General features: G+C 45.4%; 1 protein-coding gene and 1 long non-coding RNA gene across 3 annotated transcripts; one reads left to right on the top strand and one right to left on the bottom strand.

Moving 5' to 3' along the window:
• Nucleotides 1-279: 279 nt before the first annotated feature.
• On the bottom strand, nucleotides 280-5,346 carry LOC123093339 (uncharacterized). Of its 2 annotated transcripts, XR_006445285.1 has the most exons (5): nucleotides 4,893-5,346; nucleotides 4,486-4,791; nucleotides 4,322-4,402; nucleotides 4,137-4,215; nucleotides 280-608 (listed from the first exon to the last, which is right to left on the bottom strand). It is a non-coding gene; the product is annotated as an uncharacterized lncRNA (long non-coding RNA). The 2 variants fall into 2 exon arrangements; XR_006445284.1 differs by having other exon boundaries at nucleotides 4,486-5,340.
• Nucleotides 5,347-5,989: 643 nt separating this feature from the next.
• Nucleotides 5,990-9,115, top strand: LOC543152 (nuclear transcription factor Y subunit A-7). Its single transcript, XM_044515275.1, has 7 exons — nucleotides 5,990-6,217; nucleotides 7,079-7,136; nucleotides 7,258-7,383; nucleotides 7,583-7,695; nucleotides 7,789-7,857; nucleotides 8,220-8,393; nucleotides 8,539-9,115. Exons 2-7 carry the CDS (start codon nucleotides 7,112-7,114, stop codon nucleotides 8,764-8,766), a joined length of 735 nt encoding a protein of 244 aa, XP_044371210.1. The 5' UTR covers nucleotides 5,990-6,217; nucleotides 7,079-7,111; the 3' UTR covers nucleotides 8,767-9,115.
• The last annotated feature ends 9,686 nt before the right edge of the window (nucleotides 9,116-18,801 follow it).

The following is an 18,801-nucleotide window of genomic DNA, read 5'->3' on the forward strand; positions in this document are numbered from 1 at the left end:
AGAAAGCGGCTTGGGGGCCTTGGGTGCGGTGAGTCACCTCGGAGCCCTGCCACAAGTGGCGCCTGCGCGACGTGGACGGGGCTTGCCTGCTCCCGTCCCGTGCTCCCATCGATGCTCCCGAAACGTTAAAATCGCATCGAACGGCTGGGCCAATTTCCCTTCCCCACGTCCCTTTTCTGGCGCAAAAAACAAGGAAACGACCACGTATCCCGTATTTTACTCTCCCGCAGGTGTAATACTCGCGATTGATTCTATATGGAAAAGGCCCGCACAAAAATCTGGAGGGAAAATGACCGCCAATCTCACTTCTGCGTGCCAAAATGCAGGGACACCCATCCCATAAAACAGAGGTATCTGAAATCACAGGAAGAAGAAAAATTGCAATCGCAGCTGATTGTGATGAATTAATTTCAGGGAGAACATCAACTTTGCAAACATCAAGCAGACTGGGGCTCTATTGTCCCCTATGGCTTCTTCTTCAAGCACGGACTATGGGAACCATCAACAGGACAATGAATCTGAAGGACGAAAAGTAAGAAGTCTGACTCATATTCTTCTTGATCTCTTTTCGTTGTTCCTGCCCTTCTTGTTGAACCGGTTGCTTTTCCCTGTTAACAAACAAATCAACCAATCATGATTGTATAAGATCTATTCAAATCTGATTAAAACTACTATACAACCATGTAGACACACTGGGCATAGCAGTTTTGCACAACTTAGTTCGTTAGGTGATTCGTGTAATTTCGACTGTACATATGCAAGAATCTAGTATCCATTCACAGCGTTCTACATGTAATAAAATCAGATGTCTAATTTTTCTTATCATTAATCTATATTAGTCTGAAAAAATTAACATTATGTCCATTTCCAATTGATTTAGATTCCGACTGTTGTAGAATAGTTTAGTTTCCATTTAGTATTCCAGTAGTGCGGCCTTCTAGACAAGACACGTAGTATGACTATGAGGATTAAAGAGTTACACTACATATGCATATGAACTAATGTGAATAGTGATTCATATAGGATGTGCATGAAACTGCTCCTAGCAATGCAACAGATTACAGTAATGAAAGGGTACCAAAGCTTGGCATGCAATTTTTATCTGAATAGGAAGCTTACTCCTTTTATAACAAGTATGCAAAAGCCATTGGTTTTAGCATCCGAAGAGGGAGTCAACATAAAGTAAAGAATTCTGCTGTCATACAACAACGAACATTTACATGCTCCCGTGAAGGTATGGCCTGCTTGTATTTTGTTTTGGTTATATTATTACTTTTGAATCACTAAGATACTTATTTTAATTGACAGGATTCCACGCAGAAGATAAGAGAGAGGATTCTTTCAGTTACAGTAGGCCTGAAACACGATGTGGATGTAAATCCCATATGAAGATAAGTCTTAAAGACGGATTATATTATGTGTACGAATTTGAGGCTGCACATAATCATAATCTTGCTACTAGAGACATGGCCTTATACTTAAGATCCCAAAGGAAGGTGACGGAAGCACAAATAGCAAACGCCGAGGTCGCAAAGTCTGTAGGCATTTCAAACAAAGCAACTATTGATCTTATGGCCAAAGAAGCATGTGGACTTCCAAATCTTGGGTTTGCACCCGAAGATATGAAAAATCGTTTGTACTCTAAGAGAACATTGCAAGCAAAAAAGGGTGACACAGGGGGAGTGTTGGAATACATGGAGAAGAAAGTAAAAGAAGATGCCAATTTTTTCTATTCAATTCAAATTGATGAGGATGATCTGATAACCAATATTTTTTGGGCTGACTCCAAAATGATCTCAGACTATGCATTATTTGGTGATGTTATATGCTTTGACACCACATATAGGAAACTAGATGATGGACGTCCCTTTGGTTTGATTGTTGGGGTTAATAATCACAAGAAAACTGTTGTCTTTGGTGCCACACTTCTGTATGATGAAACTGCTGAAAGTTTTGGTTGGCTTTTTAGAACATTCCTAACAGCTATGTCTGGGAAATATCAAGGACAATTCTGACCGATGAAGATGCAGCAATGGCCAAGGCAATCAGTATAGTACTACCTCAATCTCATCATAGACTTTGTGTGTGGCATATGAATCAAAATGCTTGCAAGCACCTAGGAGGAGTTGTTGAAGAATACAAGAAGTTCAATGCTGATTTTCAGCATTGTATATATGATATTGAGGAAGAAGACGATTTTATAGATGAGTGGAATAGAATGATAGACAAGTATGGACTACGTGACAATACATGGCTGCAAAGGTTGTTTGAGAAAAGGGAGCAGTGGGCTCTAGTGTATGGCAGAAATACGTATATTGAGAAGATGGACAATTGATGCCAAAGTGCTCGATATAACAAGCAATCGCAATCTGCATGATGATCTAAAAGCAAGAATGTGTAGCTTCTATAAGGACTTATGCAGAATGTTTATCCACATAGCTGCTCGCGCCGCAGAGTCAGATGAAACTTATGATATGGCAGCTAAATGCGCAGAGCAGCTAGCACGAGATGTGGAAAAACAGTTGAAAATTAGAACTGATCCAGATCCAAGTCCGAATTTGGGTAACTCCTCAGTTTCACAAGGTATATGCATACAAGTTATATACTATGCTACTAGTTGCATACAGTATTTTCAAACTAAGACTTACATTTAACTTTATGGTTGCAGGTACGAACATTGACTCTAGTAGAGTTTCAAAACATAACGAGGGGCTTGAAAGGCCAAAAGGTATGAAGGTCAAGGAGAAGACTGCATGAGGATCAGCAAGGCCTATTGGTGGCTTGGAGAAAGCAAAAACAAAGAAGAAAAAGAAGATAGATGATTCTTTCCAACTACAACCTGAAATGCCTTTCACAAATCAAATGTTTGTGTATAACCCAATGTTAATGGTATAAGAAGTCTACCCATTTAACTTTCTCTCATTTTTAAAATTCAATGACGCTAAGCTTTGCTATTAATCTCTTAGGGTCATTTGGGAGAAAATATTGAAATGCCTTTCACAAATCAGGTGTCTACACATAACCCAATGTTAATGGTATAAAAAGTCTACACATATAACTTTCTCTCATTTTCAAACTACAATGACGCTAAGCTTTGCTATTAATCTTCTTAGGGTCATTTGGGAGAAAGTATTATACCAGGATCAGCAAGATCCGTTGGTGGCTCGGAGAAAGAAAAAATGAAGAAGAAAAAGAAGACAGCCAATTCTTTACAACTACGACCTGAAATGCCTTCCGCAAACCAAATGCTTGTGTATCTACCACAGTACAACCAAACCCAAATGGTAAAAGAAGTCTTCTTTTTAACTTTTTTTCATTTTCAATCCTCTGCGACCTAAGCTTTGCTATTTACTTGCATAAGGTCATATGGGAGCTCCGGCCAATCTTGTACACCCCTATTTAGCACATTACAACTCAAGTCTGCGACAATCCATTGGTACCTCTACCTCTACGATGATGTCAGGACAAAATCTATCATTCTCCCAACAACAGACTCCTACAAGTGGTACCTCTACCCCTATGATGATGCCAGGACATAATATATCACTCTTGCAACAACAGACTCCTATGAGTGGTACCTCTACCCCTGTGGTGATGCCAGGACAAAACCTATCATTCCTCCAACAACAGACTCCTACGAGTGGTACTTCTACCCCTGTGATGATGCCAGGACAAAACTTATCATTCCTCCAACAACAGACTCCTACGAGTGGTACTTCTACCCCTGTGATGATGCCAGGACAGAATCTACTATTCTTCCATCAACAGAAGCCAGCTTAATCGATGTTACAGATTTTTATCTCATGTATTTGCTTGCAATTCTATTAGAACCTATGAGTATACGACCATGCTTGCAATTCTTACTTGTTCATGTGACTGTCGATGGAATGCAACAATTTTTTTCTACCTTTCATGCACTGTAAATATTGTCAACTCGTTCACTGGTGTACTCCATCTAAAGACATGTCGCAAAACAACGATAACACTCAACTTCTGTGAAATCGATAACAGTATTGTGATTTCTAGTATGTCTACTGCTAAACAAGCAATATGAACTATGTTGTTGTAAGAATACTTTGCATCAGGTACAAACTGTAGTACGACCAACATCCAACGGCATAGATTTTATATCTAACCTCACAAGCAGAACTGTAGTTAATCACTGACAACGCCGGCGTTGACATTGTTGACCCACGTCTTCTGGCCTCATGCTGTCTGTAAATATCACCAACATCAGCTAATTAAAATTCAGTTCATTCAACCAGTAGAGAACATGATCAACATTTTGTGCTAGACAATCACATCATAGAGGGTCACTCACCGAGCATGGCGACCTCGGCGGGCGTGAGCAGAGTTCTCACCAATACTTAATGAAAGAGATGCTTATAGTACTAGCATACGCCTGCTCAAATAGTATCATACAAATGAATGAGTTGCAGTTGATACATATCCAGACTCAAACGTGAGGCTAGCATTAGTACAGACCAAACAGTTTCATTAGTACGTCTCACAAAACTACGGTCAGCTCAAGGCCTGTGAGATCTGTCGTCTTCCAGCTGTAGAATAGTCGACCGCCTCAATTTAGTGATCAGTAGCACAGCGTCCGCGTCCGCCTCTGTTGCTGCTTAGCTTCTACTGCTGCTATACTAGCAGGGAACACGCGCAAAGGCGCTGCCAGAAAGCCAAGTCGCAGCCGGCGACAGCCGCCACGGTCGCCACGGTCTAGGCGTCGGCGGCCGCCGCGACCGTTACCTCGTCGGTGATGGACACACAGCGCCGCCTCAATTTGGTCTGAGAACAAATCCAATCAGCAGACAACAAATTAGAAGAAGGAAGAAACAAACTGGATCGAACAGGGAAGGGTCAATGTCAGCAAGCAGGAGGAGCAAAACCAGGAGGGGGAGGTGGTCTTGAGATTGGAGAGGGCCGGCATCTGCGACGGGGGTGGCGCCACACCTGCTCGAGGCCATGGCCTAGGTCCGATCTGATTCAATCTTGAGCTTGTGCAATAGCTGCCTGCTTGGCTGCGGTGGCAAAGTCAGCGGCGGGGAGGGACTGGGAAGTGCGGCGACGGGAGCGGAGGGCGGTCGCTGGATTCACTCGATGCCTTCGCTCCCCGCGGACCACGGTCGGCTGTCGGAAGTGAGAGCGAAAGGGGAAGAAAGGGGACGAAGGGGAATACATACGGGGGGAGGGGACGGAATACGGGAGATCCGCGAATTGTTTCCTCAAAAAAAATAGACGACGGGGAAGAAAAATTGGCCCAGCCGTTCGATGCGATTTTAACGTTTCGGGAGCACCGATGGAAGCACGGGACGGGAGCTGCCCCGTCCGCCGCCATGGCCGCGACGTTCGTCCCCCAGCTAGCCCCGCTGCTACAAAAAACTGAAAGCGACATCCAGGGGCGGATGGCGACAAGAACGGCTGCCGCTTCTTCAGCGCAGCGCGGGCCTCCCCTACTACGTGGTGATGACACTGAAAGCGTAGCAGCGATCTTGAAAAAAAGAAACATGACGCCGATAGCGTGGCAACCATAATCTACTCCCGGCCAGCAATAGCAAGCGAGAAAACATCAAACATCTCGGGCCGGGAGGAGACTAGCATAAATAAAATACGTCGACGTGCCCACTCGAGCCGGGCCATTTCCAACTGCATTTTTATATGCCCTCCCAGACTAGTCTCCGGATCCACCTCCCAAGCAAGCCATTGCTGTCATGTCACTTCAGTTGATCTTTCGCCGGGCGGTGAAACCGCGATCGATCCGGGACACGTAAGCAGCCGGGGTTGCTAAACCGACACGGTAAGTGATGCGCGTGGCGTGCCTTGCTACTCCGGTGAACTGGAAGGTCTGGTCGACCCCGGGGTTAACGAGTCACCGATGCAATCGCGTCAGTGATTTCGAACCCTACTACTCCGGAGCTGTGGGTTATGTTGCGAGATTTTTTTGCATCTCGTTTTCTGTCTCACTGTTCTATCTTCTGGGCTGTGGGTTATTTTATTCAGCGGTCTGGTAGGTGAGTGGACAGTTGGAGGGGGAGATAAAGCCAACAGAGAAATACTCCAACCAAGCCAAAGCCAAAGCCAAGCAGAGAGAGAAACGGAAACAGAGGGGGAGAAGACTTGCAGAGGAGAGGAGCAAGTTGCGGAGGAGGCAGCGGCAAGGGAGGAGGGGTCGCCGGAAGGGGGACATGCTCCCTCCACATCTCACATCTCGCAGGTCTCCTCCTCCTCCTCCTCCGCTGCCTCTCACTCGCTTCCCCTGCTTCTCCTCCGGGGCGCGGGCGGGCGCGCCGGCTCTGTGCCTGCCCCTGCCCGAGCTCGGCCTCCTGCCATTGCTGACCGGTTCCCTGGGCCGTCTGCCCGGTTTCCTGCTGGATCCGACTGGGTTCTTGCTGTTTCAATTGTTTTTCGGCCGATTTGCCGCTCAGATTCGTGGGTGCATTCTGCTGCGGTTCAACTGTGTTTTCGTGTGTGTGTCTACAGCCTTTTGTTATAGTTTAAGTTAAGAAAGATTAGTAGTAGTACTAGCAATACTATTACCTGGGGGTAAACTGAAATCTTGTTGCTTGGAGGATTTAGATGGAGTGTTGACTGTGAATTTGTTGTGATTTGCAGCTATTTCTTCAAAGTAGCTGTTGTTGTCTGAATTTTTTTAACAGCTGTAAGTGGGGAGAAGAGAACCCCTGAGCTTATAAATGAGCGATTCGGATTTGTCTAGCGGGGGACTAGCAAATCATCTACTCAGAGTTTGTATACTCAGTTATTAGTACACCTTGCCTTAAGGATCAGAATTTCTGATTCAGGGACCAGGTTGATGCACAGTGCTGGTGTGATTTTTTCTTTTTACATGTGCGAGCATATAATTCAGTGAGTACAGCATTTGACATGTGCATCATGTCAAATTCGACCGAATCTAATTTTTTAAAGTGCACGCGGCCAGTTTCAGTGATCCTTTTTTTTGAGTTGCGAGGAGCAATTCTACTAGTATATCTTCATGTTTCAGCGTTTAATGTATTATTTGGACAGTATCACTTTAATCTGTTGTTGTTACTGACCTGCTGCTTACTTACATGGACAGCTTGAACTGAGAGCAAGAGTAGAAACCCATAAGATGAGACGCAAGCAAAATATGCATGGTATTCTTCACTTCTAATGTTTCAGTTCCACTATCCTATCCTACTTGACTGGCTATGTGCTGTATATACTGATTTCCTGCTGCTATTAGAGTTATAACATCTTTTTGTATTCCTCTGGCAGAAAATGGCACAATCATGATTCAGTTTGGTCAGCAAGTGCCTAACTGCGAGTCCTCAGCTAGCGATTCTCCTCAAGAAGTGTCCGGGATGAGTGAAGGAAGCTTTAATGAGCAGAATGATCAATCTGGTTCGCCCTAGACCTGCCAACTATTTCTTTTCTGAATTACTATTCCATAATCTTGTAATATCATCTCTCCTGGAAATACAGAATGGAGTAGTCTCCAAAAATAGTAATGGAAAGAACGATATTGATGATTGAGGACCTTGATGTGCACTTACATATCAAAGTTAGATGACATTTGTTTCCTCCTTGTATTTAATACTAGGTAATCGCGATGGCTACACCAAGAGTGATGAAGGCAAGATGATGTCGGCTTTGTCTCTGGGCAATTCAGAAACAGCATACACACCCCCAAAACCTGACCGCACTCATCCCTTCGTAAGTCTCTATTATGATGCTTAAAAATTTCTGAATTCGAAGTGTTTGTTGAATGGCGAGCATGTGAATTGTGCAAGATGTTTGCTTTTTCAGGCCATATCATACCCATATGCTGATCCTTACTATGGTGGTGCAGTGGCAGCCTATGGCACACATGCTATTGTGAGTGATATTTCTGTCATCCCTGTTCCCTCACTAATTTCTGGCCTTATTTTTTTTCTGTGCTTGACGGTCTTGCTTATACCTTTGGCAACTGTTTGGATTTTTGTGTGCAAGCATGTGCTTTAGGTATAACTGGAATGACTGTTGAGACAAGGCAACTAAACATGATTGTGTTTAATCACACCAATTTCACTTAAAAGTCAAATTTTCAATGTTGAGCAGCATACTGGTGGTGGCAACTTATTTTTATTTCAGAATCTCCATCCCCACCGCAGATTGGTTCTATTCTTTTTGTTAGGTTTAATATGGTGCCTTTCGATGTTACTAACTCATCTTTATCTGGTGCAAAACAATTTGAATAGATGCACCCCCAGATGGTGGGTATGGTACCATCCTCTCGAGTGCCACTGCCAATTGAACCGGCTGCCGCCGAAGAGCCCATTTATGTGAACGCGAAGCAATACCATGCCATTCTCCGAAGGAGACAGCTCCGCGCAAAATTAGAGGCTGAAAATAAGCTGGTCAAAAGCCGTAAGGTATCATTTTTATGCATGATTTCATTTTAAAAACACAAGTACTATCGTTGGCCCCATCGGCATCTTTTGGTTTATTTTCCCTGTAGTAGAAATGAATTTAGTCCACATGCACTCTACATAACATAATATTCATGCCTCTGTTCAGCCGTACCTCCACGAGTCCCGGCACCAGCACGCGATGAAGCGGGCTCGGGGGACAGGCGGGCGGTTCCTCAACGCAAAAGAGAAGTCCGAGGCGGCCTCCGGCGGCGGCAATGCATCAGCAAGATCTGGCCACGCCGGCGTTCCTACAGACGGTGGTGGCATGTTCTCGAAGCACGACCACACCTTACCGTCCGGTGACTTCCATTACCGCGCAAGAGGGGGCGCCTAGGGCGGGCCTTTGCCCCCTGGCAAATCATCCTTGGCTTATGTGTGTGGTGAATGACCGTCAATTCGGTCCAATGATATTGTAAAACTGAATTTAGAGTCTGCAATTGTTACTTGGGGGTTTGGTAGACGGTCGTTGTGTTTGGGGACGCTGCAGCTGCAGCTGCAGCTGCCGGTTCTCTTGTTGTGGTAGGTTTGTGTGGCATGGCAGGTGCTGCTAAGCTGGAGCCTGCTTGAACTGTTTTCCTGTCACTTTGTTGGGGTAATAATGACCATCCTGTATGATATTAGTACTGACTTGGAGTAATAACCATTCCCGGCGTGATGCATTGCGCCTGTGGTGGTGTTTCTTTTGAGCCATGAAGTTAAACGACTTGAGTGTCGGCAGTTGTTGCTCCTTCTGGAAGTGGCAGGTTCAGAGATGATGAGATGAGACACCCAGCCTCAGATCTGTTTTTAGAGGAAAAGGGCTCTCGCCCCGGTTCCATAGCAATAATAACGAAATCAAAACAGAGAGTCAGCGCTTACACGGCACGCGGGGGAAAACAGTCAACATGCTGCCCCAGCAAAAACAAAGGGAGTCTACATCCCTGCCCCAGCAAAAACAAAGGGAGTCTACCCCTCCTAACTTGGCGTAGTCCGGTTGTGATACAAGCCCTGAATGTACAAAAAAAAAATATTGATGTGGCTATAGATGGCCTGGGAGAAGCTATGTGCAGACTAACTGGGTTCTATGGAGAGCCTAAGTGGGAAGATAAACACCTATCCTGGGAGTACTTGAGATCTCTTAGGCCGCAGATGATTGGCCTTGGGTGGTCATCGGGGACTTTAATGAAATTCTATATTCCCATGAGGAGGAAGGAGGGGCTCCACGTCCAAGTCAGATGATGCAAAACTTCAGAGATGCATCGGTGGATTGCCAACTGGAGGACATGGGATATGCGGGTGAAATATTTACTTGGAGAAGGAGGAGACTGAGGGAAAGGTTAGACAGAGGTGTGTGTAATGGTGCGTTCCATGCACTATTCCCGAATGCAACCATAACCAATGCTGAGCATTCTAAATCAGATCATCGTCCTTTGGTCTTGGACTTGGAAGGTGATGGTAATGCTGTCAACCGTTCACCTGTTGGAACCCGTCGCTTTGAGGCAAGGTGGTTGCAAGAAAATGATGTTACGCAACGGGTAACTGAGGCCTGGGAGAACACATGCCTGGACTCGTTTGCGAAGCGTACAGCAGCAGTACATAAAGACCTGCACTCAAGGGATGGGACGGTGTTGTGTGCACCACAACGCCGCCTGAAGAAACTCAAGGCGGAGCTTGAAAGTCTACGATCGGGGCCCCTTACTGATGAGGCGGCAGATCGGCAACGAGAAATTCTGATCCTCATTGAAGAAACTCTGGAAAAGGAGGAAATATATTGGGTGCAACAGAGCCGTGCAAACTGGCTGAAATATGAAGATCGAAACACAAGCATCTTCAATAATTTTGCGACTGCTAGAAGAAGAAGAAATCAGATCCGGAAACTTCTTGGAGATGATGGCGTATGGAAGGAAAATGTAGAATCCATGGGAAATCTAATCTCTGATTATTTTAAGTCGATGTTTACATCTGAAGTTGTACATCCAAACCTGAATGTTTTGAATAAAGTGAAAGCTAGAGTTTCGGACTATATGAATGAAGCACTGCTTGCACCGTATACGGCTGAGGAAGTGAAAAAGGCCCTGTTTAGTATTGGCGACATTAAGGCGCCTGGTCCAGATGGCTTGCATGCAATCTTCTATAAGAGGTTCTGGCCCCTTTTGGGAGATGAACTAGTAACATAAGTATTAAACGCAGTTAATACTGGGGTTATACCGGAGGGTTGGAACTCAACTACTATTGTGCTCATACCCAAAGTAGAGACTGCGGAGAAAATCTCGCAATACAGGCCCATAAGTCTCTGCAACGTTGTCTACAAGGTGATCTAAAAAATGTTGGCTGCTAGATTAAAAGTCTTCCTACCTGATATAATCAGCGAAACGCAGAGTGCATTTGTGCCTGGGAGGATTATCACTGACAATGTAATTGTGGCGTATGAATGCTTACACACTATGAAGAAGAGGAAGCATGGAAAAAACGACACATGTGCTGTCAAATTAGATATGCACAAGGCTTGTGATCGAGTAGAATGGGTGTTCCTTAAAGCTATTTTAGGCAAGCTTGGGTTTGCAGAAAATGGATTGATTTGATCATGGCGTGTGTAACCTCTGTTGAATACACGGTGAGGTTTAATTCAAATGAGACTAATCCCTTCAAACCATCCAGAGGGCTCAGGCAGGGGGATCCCGTGTCCCCCTACCTCTTCTTATTATGTGCAGAGGGACTTTCAACGCTAATTGAACATTAAGAAGCTCAAGGCAGGCTCTTGGGGGTTCAAGTCTGTAGAGACTCCCCTAAAATATCACACTTGCCTTTTGCGGATGATTCCCTAATCTTGATGAGGGTTGATTCTGCTAATGCACACTCACTTCGGAGTAGTCCTGGCCATCTCAGGCCCGGCCCTGTCGGCCCACCCAGGCCCGGCCCTAAAATCCAGGGCCTAGGCCCGATGGGCTTTCCCATGGGCCGGGCTTGGGCCTGAGTTTTGAGCCCACCAGTAGGGCCTGGACGGGCTTGGGCTTGGCATATTGGCATTTTAAGGAAGAGGCTCGGCCCATGGCCCTAAGCCCTAAAGGCTTTTTAGGGTTTTTACCAGATGGGCCGGGCTTGGGCTTGAAAAGTAGGCCCAGTGATAGGGCCTGGGAGGGCCTGGGCCTCAGTTTTCTGCCATGGGTTTTTTCAGGCCCGGCCCAAGCCCGACTCGGCCCGGCCCATGGCCAGATATACTTCGGAATATATTGGATGATTACTGCTCAGCTTCAGGACAAATGGTGAGTGTTGCTAAATCATCAATTTTCTTCAGTCCCAATACTGATGTGGATGTCAAAGCCGAGGTATGTCAAATATTAGATATTATGACTGAATCATTATCAAAGAAATATTTGAGATTGCCATCTATGATAGGTGTAGACAGAACTGGCTGTTTTCTGCACCTTATTGAGAGAATTCAGAAATTGATTAATGGTTGGAAGGAATGTACCTTATCTTTTGGAGGCAAAGAGGCCCTAATTAAGGCGGTGGCCCAAGCCATCCCAACGTATGCGATGAGTGTTTTCAAATTCTCGAAAAAATTGCAAAGGGATCACTGATGCAATGTGGAACTACTGGTGGGGTGAAGGATGATCAACGCAAAATGCATTGGGTCGCTTGGTGGAAAATGTGTGTCCCAAAAGAAAAGGGTGGAATGGGTTTTAGAGATTGTAAGTGCATCTAGTGCCCCTTAGTGATTTTGCTGTATTGAAGACTTATAGGTTAAGGGACTAATATGTTTGTGACTGTACACAGGCTCTATAAGTCGATGAGGAGTTTGATATTTATAGTGAAAGTCGACCCCTAAAAATGAATGTCTTCGGCTGAAATCTTTGGTTCTCCTGAAGACTTTGAAAATGAAGAAATTGGTGTGACCTTGAAGACTTGGATATTCATGCGAGGATTATGAAGCGCGAATACTTTTGTTTTCATAGTTTTGTTTTCTTCTTCTTGAGTCATAGGAAACACTGTACTATTAAACGGGGTCGAGGTAATACTAAGGAAACTGATTTCCAAGTGATGCTCATCTCAAAATCCTACACCCTACCCAATCCTTCGAGTGAAGCCATTGGAAATCTCATATCAGTTCAGTCAAATTCTTCAGTGAAAGAGACGAAGATCTTATGGTCTCTGAGGAATTTGTTCTAACTGAGGAGTTAAGAATTCGCCAGTGCGGATTGCCTACATAGTGAGGAACATGATAACCCTGAGGAATTCAAACCTCAGATATCCGACCGTTGCTGAGCCGCGCGCCAGCTGTCCCGAAAATATCCTACCACCTAACGGTCATATCAGCCAAGGGCATTTATGTCTTATCATGTCGGGTTGTTCCCTAGGCTATAAATAGCCGCCCCCTACAACCACTAGTTGGTTGGCTGCTCCGAGAGAAACTGACACTTGTCATTTGAGAGCATCCCATCCTCCGAGGACTTTGAGCGAAAATCATCAAGTGAGGAAATACCCAAACCCAAACCCAAACACCTACAAACCCCAAAGTGATTGAGCATCACTGAAGAGATTGTTCCTGCGTGGAACCGACACTTGTTACCTTTGACGAATGTGTATCCTCCAGACGGTTAGGCGTCATGGTCTGAGCATCCAAAAGGAATTGTGGATTGCCGAGTGACCGAGTTTGTGAAGGTTTGGAAGTCACCTGTGAAGACTTACCACTACTGTTGGGCGAGATTTGCGTGATCTTAGCTCAAGAAGAATACGGTGAGGACTAGGTGTCCTGGACTGTGTGTTCAGGACTGTGTGTCCGGGACTGTGTGTCCTCGAGTTTAAATACTCAGCTGCTCCAACCAGACGTACAACTGTCACAGCAGTTGGATCTGGTCGAACAAATCATTTTCTTCACCAAGCCTACCGGTTCTATTTCCTCAACCCTTTCATTTCCTCAGTTATGTGTTGATGAACCTGATCATTACTGTTTAAGACTTTGACTGAATACTTTCTCTAATTCCTCAATCCTATTTCTTCAGTCTGTTTGTCTTCATCCTGCTTATCCTGTGTTTACGCTTTCTGTACTCTGTGTTTGTCTTTCATTTCATCATGACGACTATGTTGTTGCTCTGTTATGCTTATACCTGAGTACTTATTCCGCTGCAAGTAGTTCTTCGCTTAGGAATTTCCTCACCCTGAAATTCCTCAGTGAAGAATTCATAAAAATCACCTATTCACCCCCCTCTAGTCGACATAACGCACTTTCAATTGGTATCAGAGCGAGGTACTCCCTTGTTCTGTGTGATTTTGGTTTAACCGCCTAGATTTTTAGTTATGTCGACTGCAGGAATGAGTAGAGTGTCCTGCCCCATCTTTGAAGGTTATGAGTATCCCAAGTGGAAGGCCATGATGAAGAAGCGACTCATGGCGATGAACAGCAAGCTGTAGACTGTCATCGAGATTGGTCTTATCGATCTATGCAAGATGGCGGAGGCTGATGACATTCACAAGTACACTTTACTCAACCTCACGACGAAGGATGTCATCTGCTCCTGTTTGTCACAAAATCAGTTCAGGAACGTCATGCATCTCAACCATGCGAAGCTTATCTGGGACCGACTCTCTAATGTCTATGAAGGTCATCGTACTCATCAGGATCCATGGTTTGAGGATTTCAAGGAATCGCTCAAAGATATGACTTTCGCACCTGAATCATCATCCACTGCACCTTGCCTTATGGCAAAGGGTGCCAAGGTAACTAAATGCTACCTATCCGAATCTAGTGATGATGAACCAGGTGATGAATTTGGACCCAGCTATGTCAAACTTGCTTCCCTTGCCACTAAACAACAAAGAGCTCTTGAAAAAGTTCAAAACATGCTAGATGAAAGCGATGATATGTTGGGCGAGGAATTGGATCGAAATAAGGCTTTGACTGATAGTCTTCGGAAACTTCAGTCAAAGTTTGACAACCTTCAAAGTCATCATAACTCTCTCCTAACTGATTAGGAAAAGCTTTCTCATGAAATTCTTCAGAGAACGCAAGATCTTGAGAAGTTAAAAGTGAGTTATGAAGATCTTCAGAAGGAAAACGATTCATTGCTTGCTCAACAGATTAGTTCCGCTCAAGAAGAATTTATTCCACCATGTCTTAAATGCATTGAACGTGAATCTGCTATTTCATCACCTGAATGTTCAAATGCATCTGCTGCTGCAAATTCTTCAACTATCTCTGTGGTTACAATTTCCTCATCCGAGGATACCACAAGTATCACTGACGATGATGCAGGTCTGAAGGAATTGTATGTGACAGGCATTTACAAAAGCGTCAAAGGGCATCAGACCCTATGCGATGTGCTTAAAAAGCAGATCTTGAACAGGAACCCTAGGAAAGATGGTATTGCCTTTGAGAGGAAACTCAATGCTGATGGAACCTACTGGAAACCAGAGCAGTATCCCAAAACCTCATGGGTTGCTGCAAAAGGACCTCCTGTAGATCCATGCACTTTATCTGGCTTTACGTGTGATTCTTCATATTCCTCTGGTGAGTCATTTGACTCCAACTATAAACTGTTTAAGAATCAGGATGGTGAAGTATTTGCTCGATATGTTGGACTAACTGCAGGAACGGCCCCCCTATGAAGAAAATCGGGGTTCACAAAAGATGCCTTGAAAATCTTCAGGTGAATGTCATCATGACACCGCCCGTGAAGAATAGGAACCCCAGATCAAATTCTTCATATGTGTCAAAATCTTCATATGGATCCAAGTCCTCATATGGACCAAATTCTTCATATGGATCAAATTCCCCAAGTGGATCAAAATCCTCATATGAACATCATCATGCTAACACTTCTATTTTGCAGGGAAAGTCGAAAGGCTATGAATATGAGCATTATTCTTCAAATCATTATGTTCATAAGTCCTCGAAGAATTTCTCTGCTTATTCATATGCTTATCCTAACCACTCTTCTGTGAAATGAAGTGCACTGGCTTCTATGCCATCATTTTCTTACGGAGCTCGCAGAATGATGAACTCTTTGCCACCCCTCCAGATGTGGGTGGTGAAGAAAAAGAACTAATCTCTTATGCAGGGTCAGGTCTCCAGACGAACTTAAACGTCTGAAGAATTTGCTGGAGACCTGAATGTGCTTGAAAGGACACAAGCTAATTATGAAGAAATGATTCATTCATTTCTCACGTCCTCATATTGCTATATATGTTACTGTTGATGAAATTGATATCATATTCTTCACTGATGAAGTATATGGGTTCGTGAGTTGCACTAATTCATCTGCAGGATGAACAACCCAAAGCTACTAAGTGGGTCCTCGATAGTGGATGTACAAATCACATGACTGGTGACAGGAACTTGTTGATGGACACTGATTTGTCACCATCTCATCTGAAGCATATCACCTACGCTGACAAAGGCAAAAGCAAGGTATTGGGTCTAGGTAAGGTTGCATCTCAAAGGATCGACACATGGACAAAGTCATGCTTGTCGAGTCCTTATGATTCAACCTCATGTCTGTCTCAATGCTTTGTGATCTTGATATGGTTGTTGTCTTTGGCAAACTTTGTTGCCTTGTGCTAATGGAATCTGACAACTCCAAAGTCTTCGAAGGCTTCAGGAAAGGAAACTTGTATATTGTTGATTTCTCTGCAGGACCACAGCCTGCCACATGTCTACTTGCAAAAGCTTCAGAATGCTAGTTATGGCATCGACGACTTGGTAATGATGGGATGAGGAACTTGCATACACTCGCGAAGAAGAAGCATGTCATTGACATCAAGGGTGCCAAATTCCTCAAAGATCATATTTGTGGGGCTTGTGAGGCTGGGAAGATGACCAGATCCAAGCATCCCTCGAAGACTATCATGACCACTTCTCATTCCTTTGAATTACTTCATATTGATCTACTTGGCCCTACTCATTATGCCACATTCACTAGTTCTGCATCATTATATGGCTTTGTCATTGTTGATGACTATTCTCGTTACACATGGGTGCATATCATCACTTACAAAAATGAAGTGCAGGAAGTCTTCGGACGATTTTCTTCAAGGGCTTCCACTAACTCCGGTGTGAAGATCAAGCATATCAGGAGTGATAATGGAACCGAGTTCAAGAACACTGGCCTCGATGAATATCTCGATATGCTTGGTATTACTCATGAATTGTCTGCTCCTTATACTCCTCAGCAGAATGGCGTCATGGAGCGCAAGAACAGGACTCTTGTTGAGATGGCTCGCACTATGCTTGATGAATACAAGACTGAGGGAGTCCTGGATTAGGGGGTGTCCGGATGGCCGGACTCCCGGACTATGAAGATACAAGATTGAAGACTTCGTCCCGTGTCCGGATGGGACTTTCCTTGGCGTGGAAGGCAAGCTTGGCGATATGATATGAAGATCTCCTCCCATTGTAACCGACTCTGTGTAACCCTAGCCCTCTCCGGTGTCTATATAAACCGGAGAGTTTTAGTCCATAGGACGAACAACAATCATACCATAGGCTAGCTTCTAGGGTTTAGCCTCTCTGATCTCGTGGTAGATCAACTCTTGTACTACCCATATCATCAATATTAATCAAGCAGGAGTAGGGTTTTACCTCCATCGAGAGGGCCCGAACCTGGGTAAAAACATCGTGTCCCTTGTCTCCTGTTACCATCCGCCTAGACGCACAGTTCGGGACCCCCTACCCGAGATCCGTCGGTTTTGACACCGACATTGGTGCTTTCATTGAGAGTTCCTCTGTGTCGTCATCCTTAGGCCCGATGGCTTCTTCGATCGTCAACCATGACACGGTCCAGGGTGAGACTTTTCTCCCCGGACAGATCTTTGTATTTGGCGGCTTCGCACTGCGGGCCAATTCGCTTGGCGATCTGGAGCAGATCGAAAGCTACGCCCCTGGCCATCAGGTCAGGTTTGGAAGCTTAAACTACGCGGCCGACATCCGCGGGGACTTGGTATTCGACGGATTCGAGCCACGGCCGAGCGCGCCACACTATCACATTGGGCATGATCTAGCTCTGCCACCGGACAACACCCAGAGCGCCGCTCAGGTGTCCGCTCCGACCACCAGCTCGGAGCCGGCTGCGCCAGTCGGGGACGGTCGGTTAGACGCCGCCCCAAGAGCCGCAATCTTTACGGAGGTAGAGCCGAATACCATACCAGTCCTTTGCAAGGCCCGTGACTCCAAGGTGCCGGACTCCGTTCCAGACTCCGAATCTTCCGCACCCCTTCCGATCGAACCCGATAGGGCTCCGATCATGGAGTTCACCGCCGCGGACGTCTTTCAACACTCGCCCTTTGGCGATATCCTGAATTCTCTAAAGTCTCTCTCCTTGTAAGGAGAGCCCTGGCCGAACTGTGGTCAACACGGTCGGGATGCGGACGACGAAGGAATTCAAAACCCACCCACCACCCACTTTGTAGCCACTGTCGACGATCTAACCGACATGCTCGACTTCGACTCCGAAGACATCGATGGTATGGACGCCGATGAAGGAGACGATCAAGAACCAGCACCTATAGGGCACTAGAAAGCCACCCCATCACATGATGTATACATGGTGGACACACCTAAAAGAAGCAACGACGAGGATCAAAAGAGCGCAACCAGGGATCGCTCCCTTGAAAAACAATCAAAGCGGCAGCGTAATCGCTGCGCCAAGCCCCACCTCGACAGAGACCCAGCCATAGAGCAGGGCAAATCAACGGAAGACGAACACGCCATCGAGCAACCGTCCAAACAGGGCGGACAAACCGAACAATCCGTCCCCAGGAAAGATAATAGTCCAGACGACCTAACGCTGGACAAGTCGCTGGAACACCAGAACCTCCACTAAAGGCTCGTTGCCACTGCACGTAGCCTGAAAAAGCAGAAGCGGAAGCTCAAAACAGCGGAAGATGCACTCAGAATCAGATGGGGCAAAGTACTCAATACCGCACACAAGTACGGCAATAGTCATCGAACAAAGAGCTATCCTAAGCGGAAATTACTACCGGAATTTGACGAAGAGGCCTTAGAGCCCCCACAGTCAAAAAACAAAGAAGCCACCAGGTCGGATAGACGACCCCACGATTGATCTCAAGCGACGAAGGGCGCCGCACTCAATACGGCGTGCGGTCCGCCCAAGGATTCACATCAAAAAACAGGTCCAACTAGATCCATCTATGGGCCAAGAAAGCAAGCTCTAGTGAGCAATGCAACGCAAAAAATATCCGAACATCGCGACACACCTACATACAGGGGCGCCGCACATCCCCTATGTTTTACCGATGAGGTACTGGATCACGAATTTCCAGTGGGATTCAAGCCCGTAAACATAGAAGCATACGACGGAACAACAGACCCTGGAGTCTGGATCGAGGATTATATCCTCCACATACACATGGCCAGAGGAGATGACCTCCACGC

The sequence above is a fragment of the Triticum aestivum genome, chromosome 4B (assembly GCF_018294505.1).
Source record: "Triticum aestivum cultivar Chinese Spring chromosome 4B, IWGSC CS RefSeq v2.1, whole genome shotgun sequence".
NCBI lineage: Eukaryota > Viridiplantae > Streptophyta > Magnoliopsida > Poales > Poaceae > Triticum > Triticum aestivum.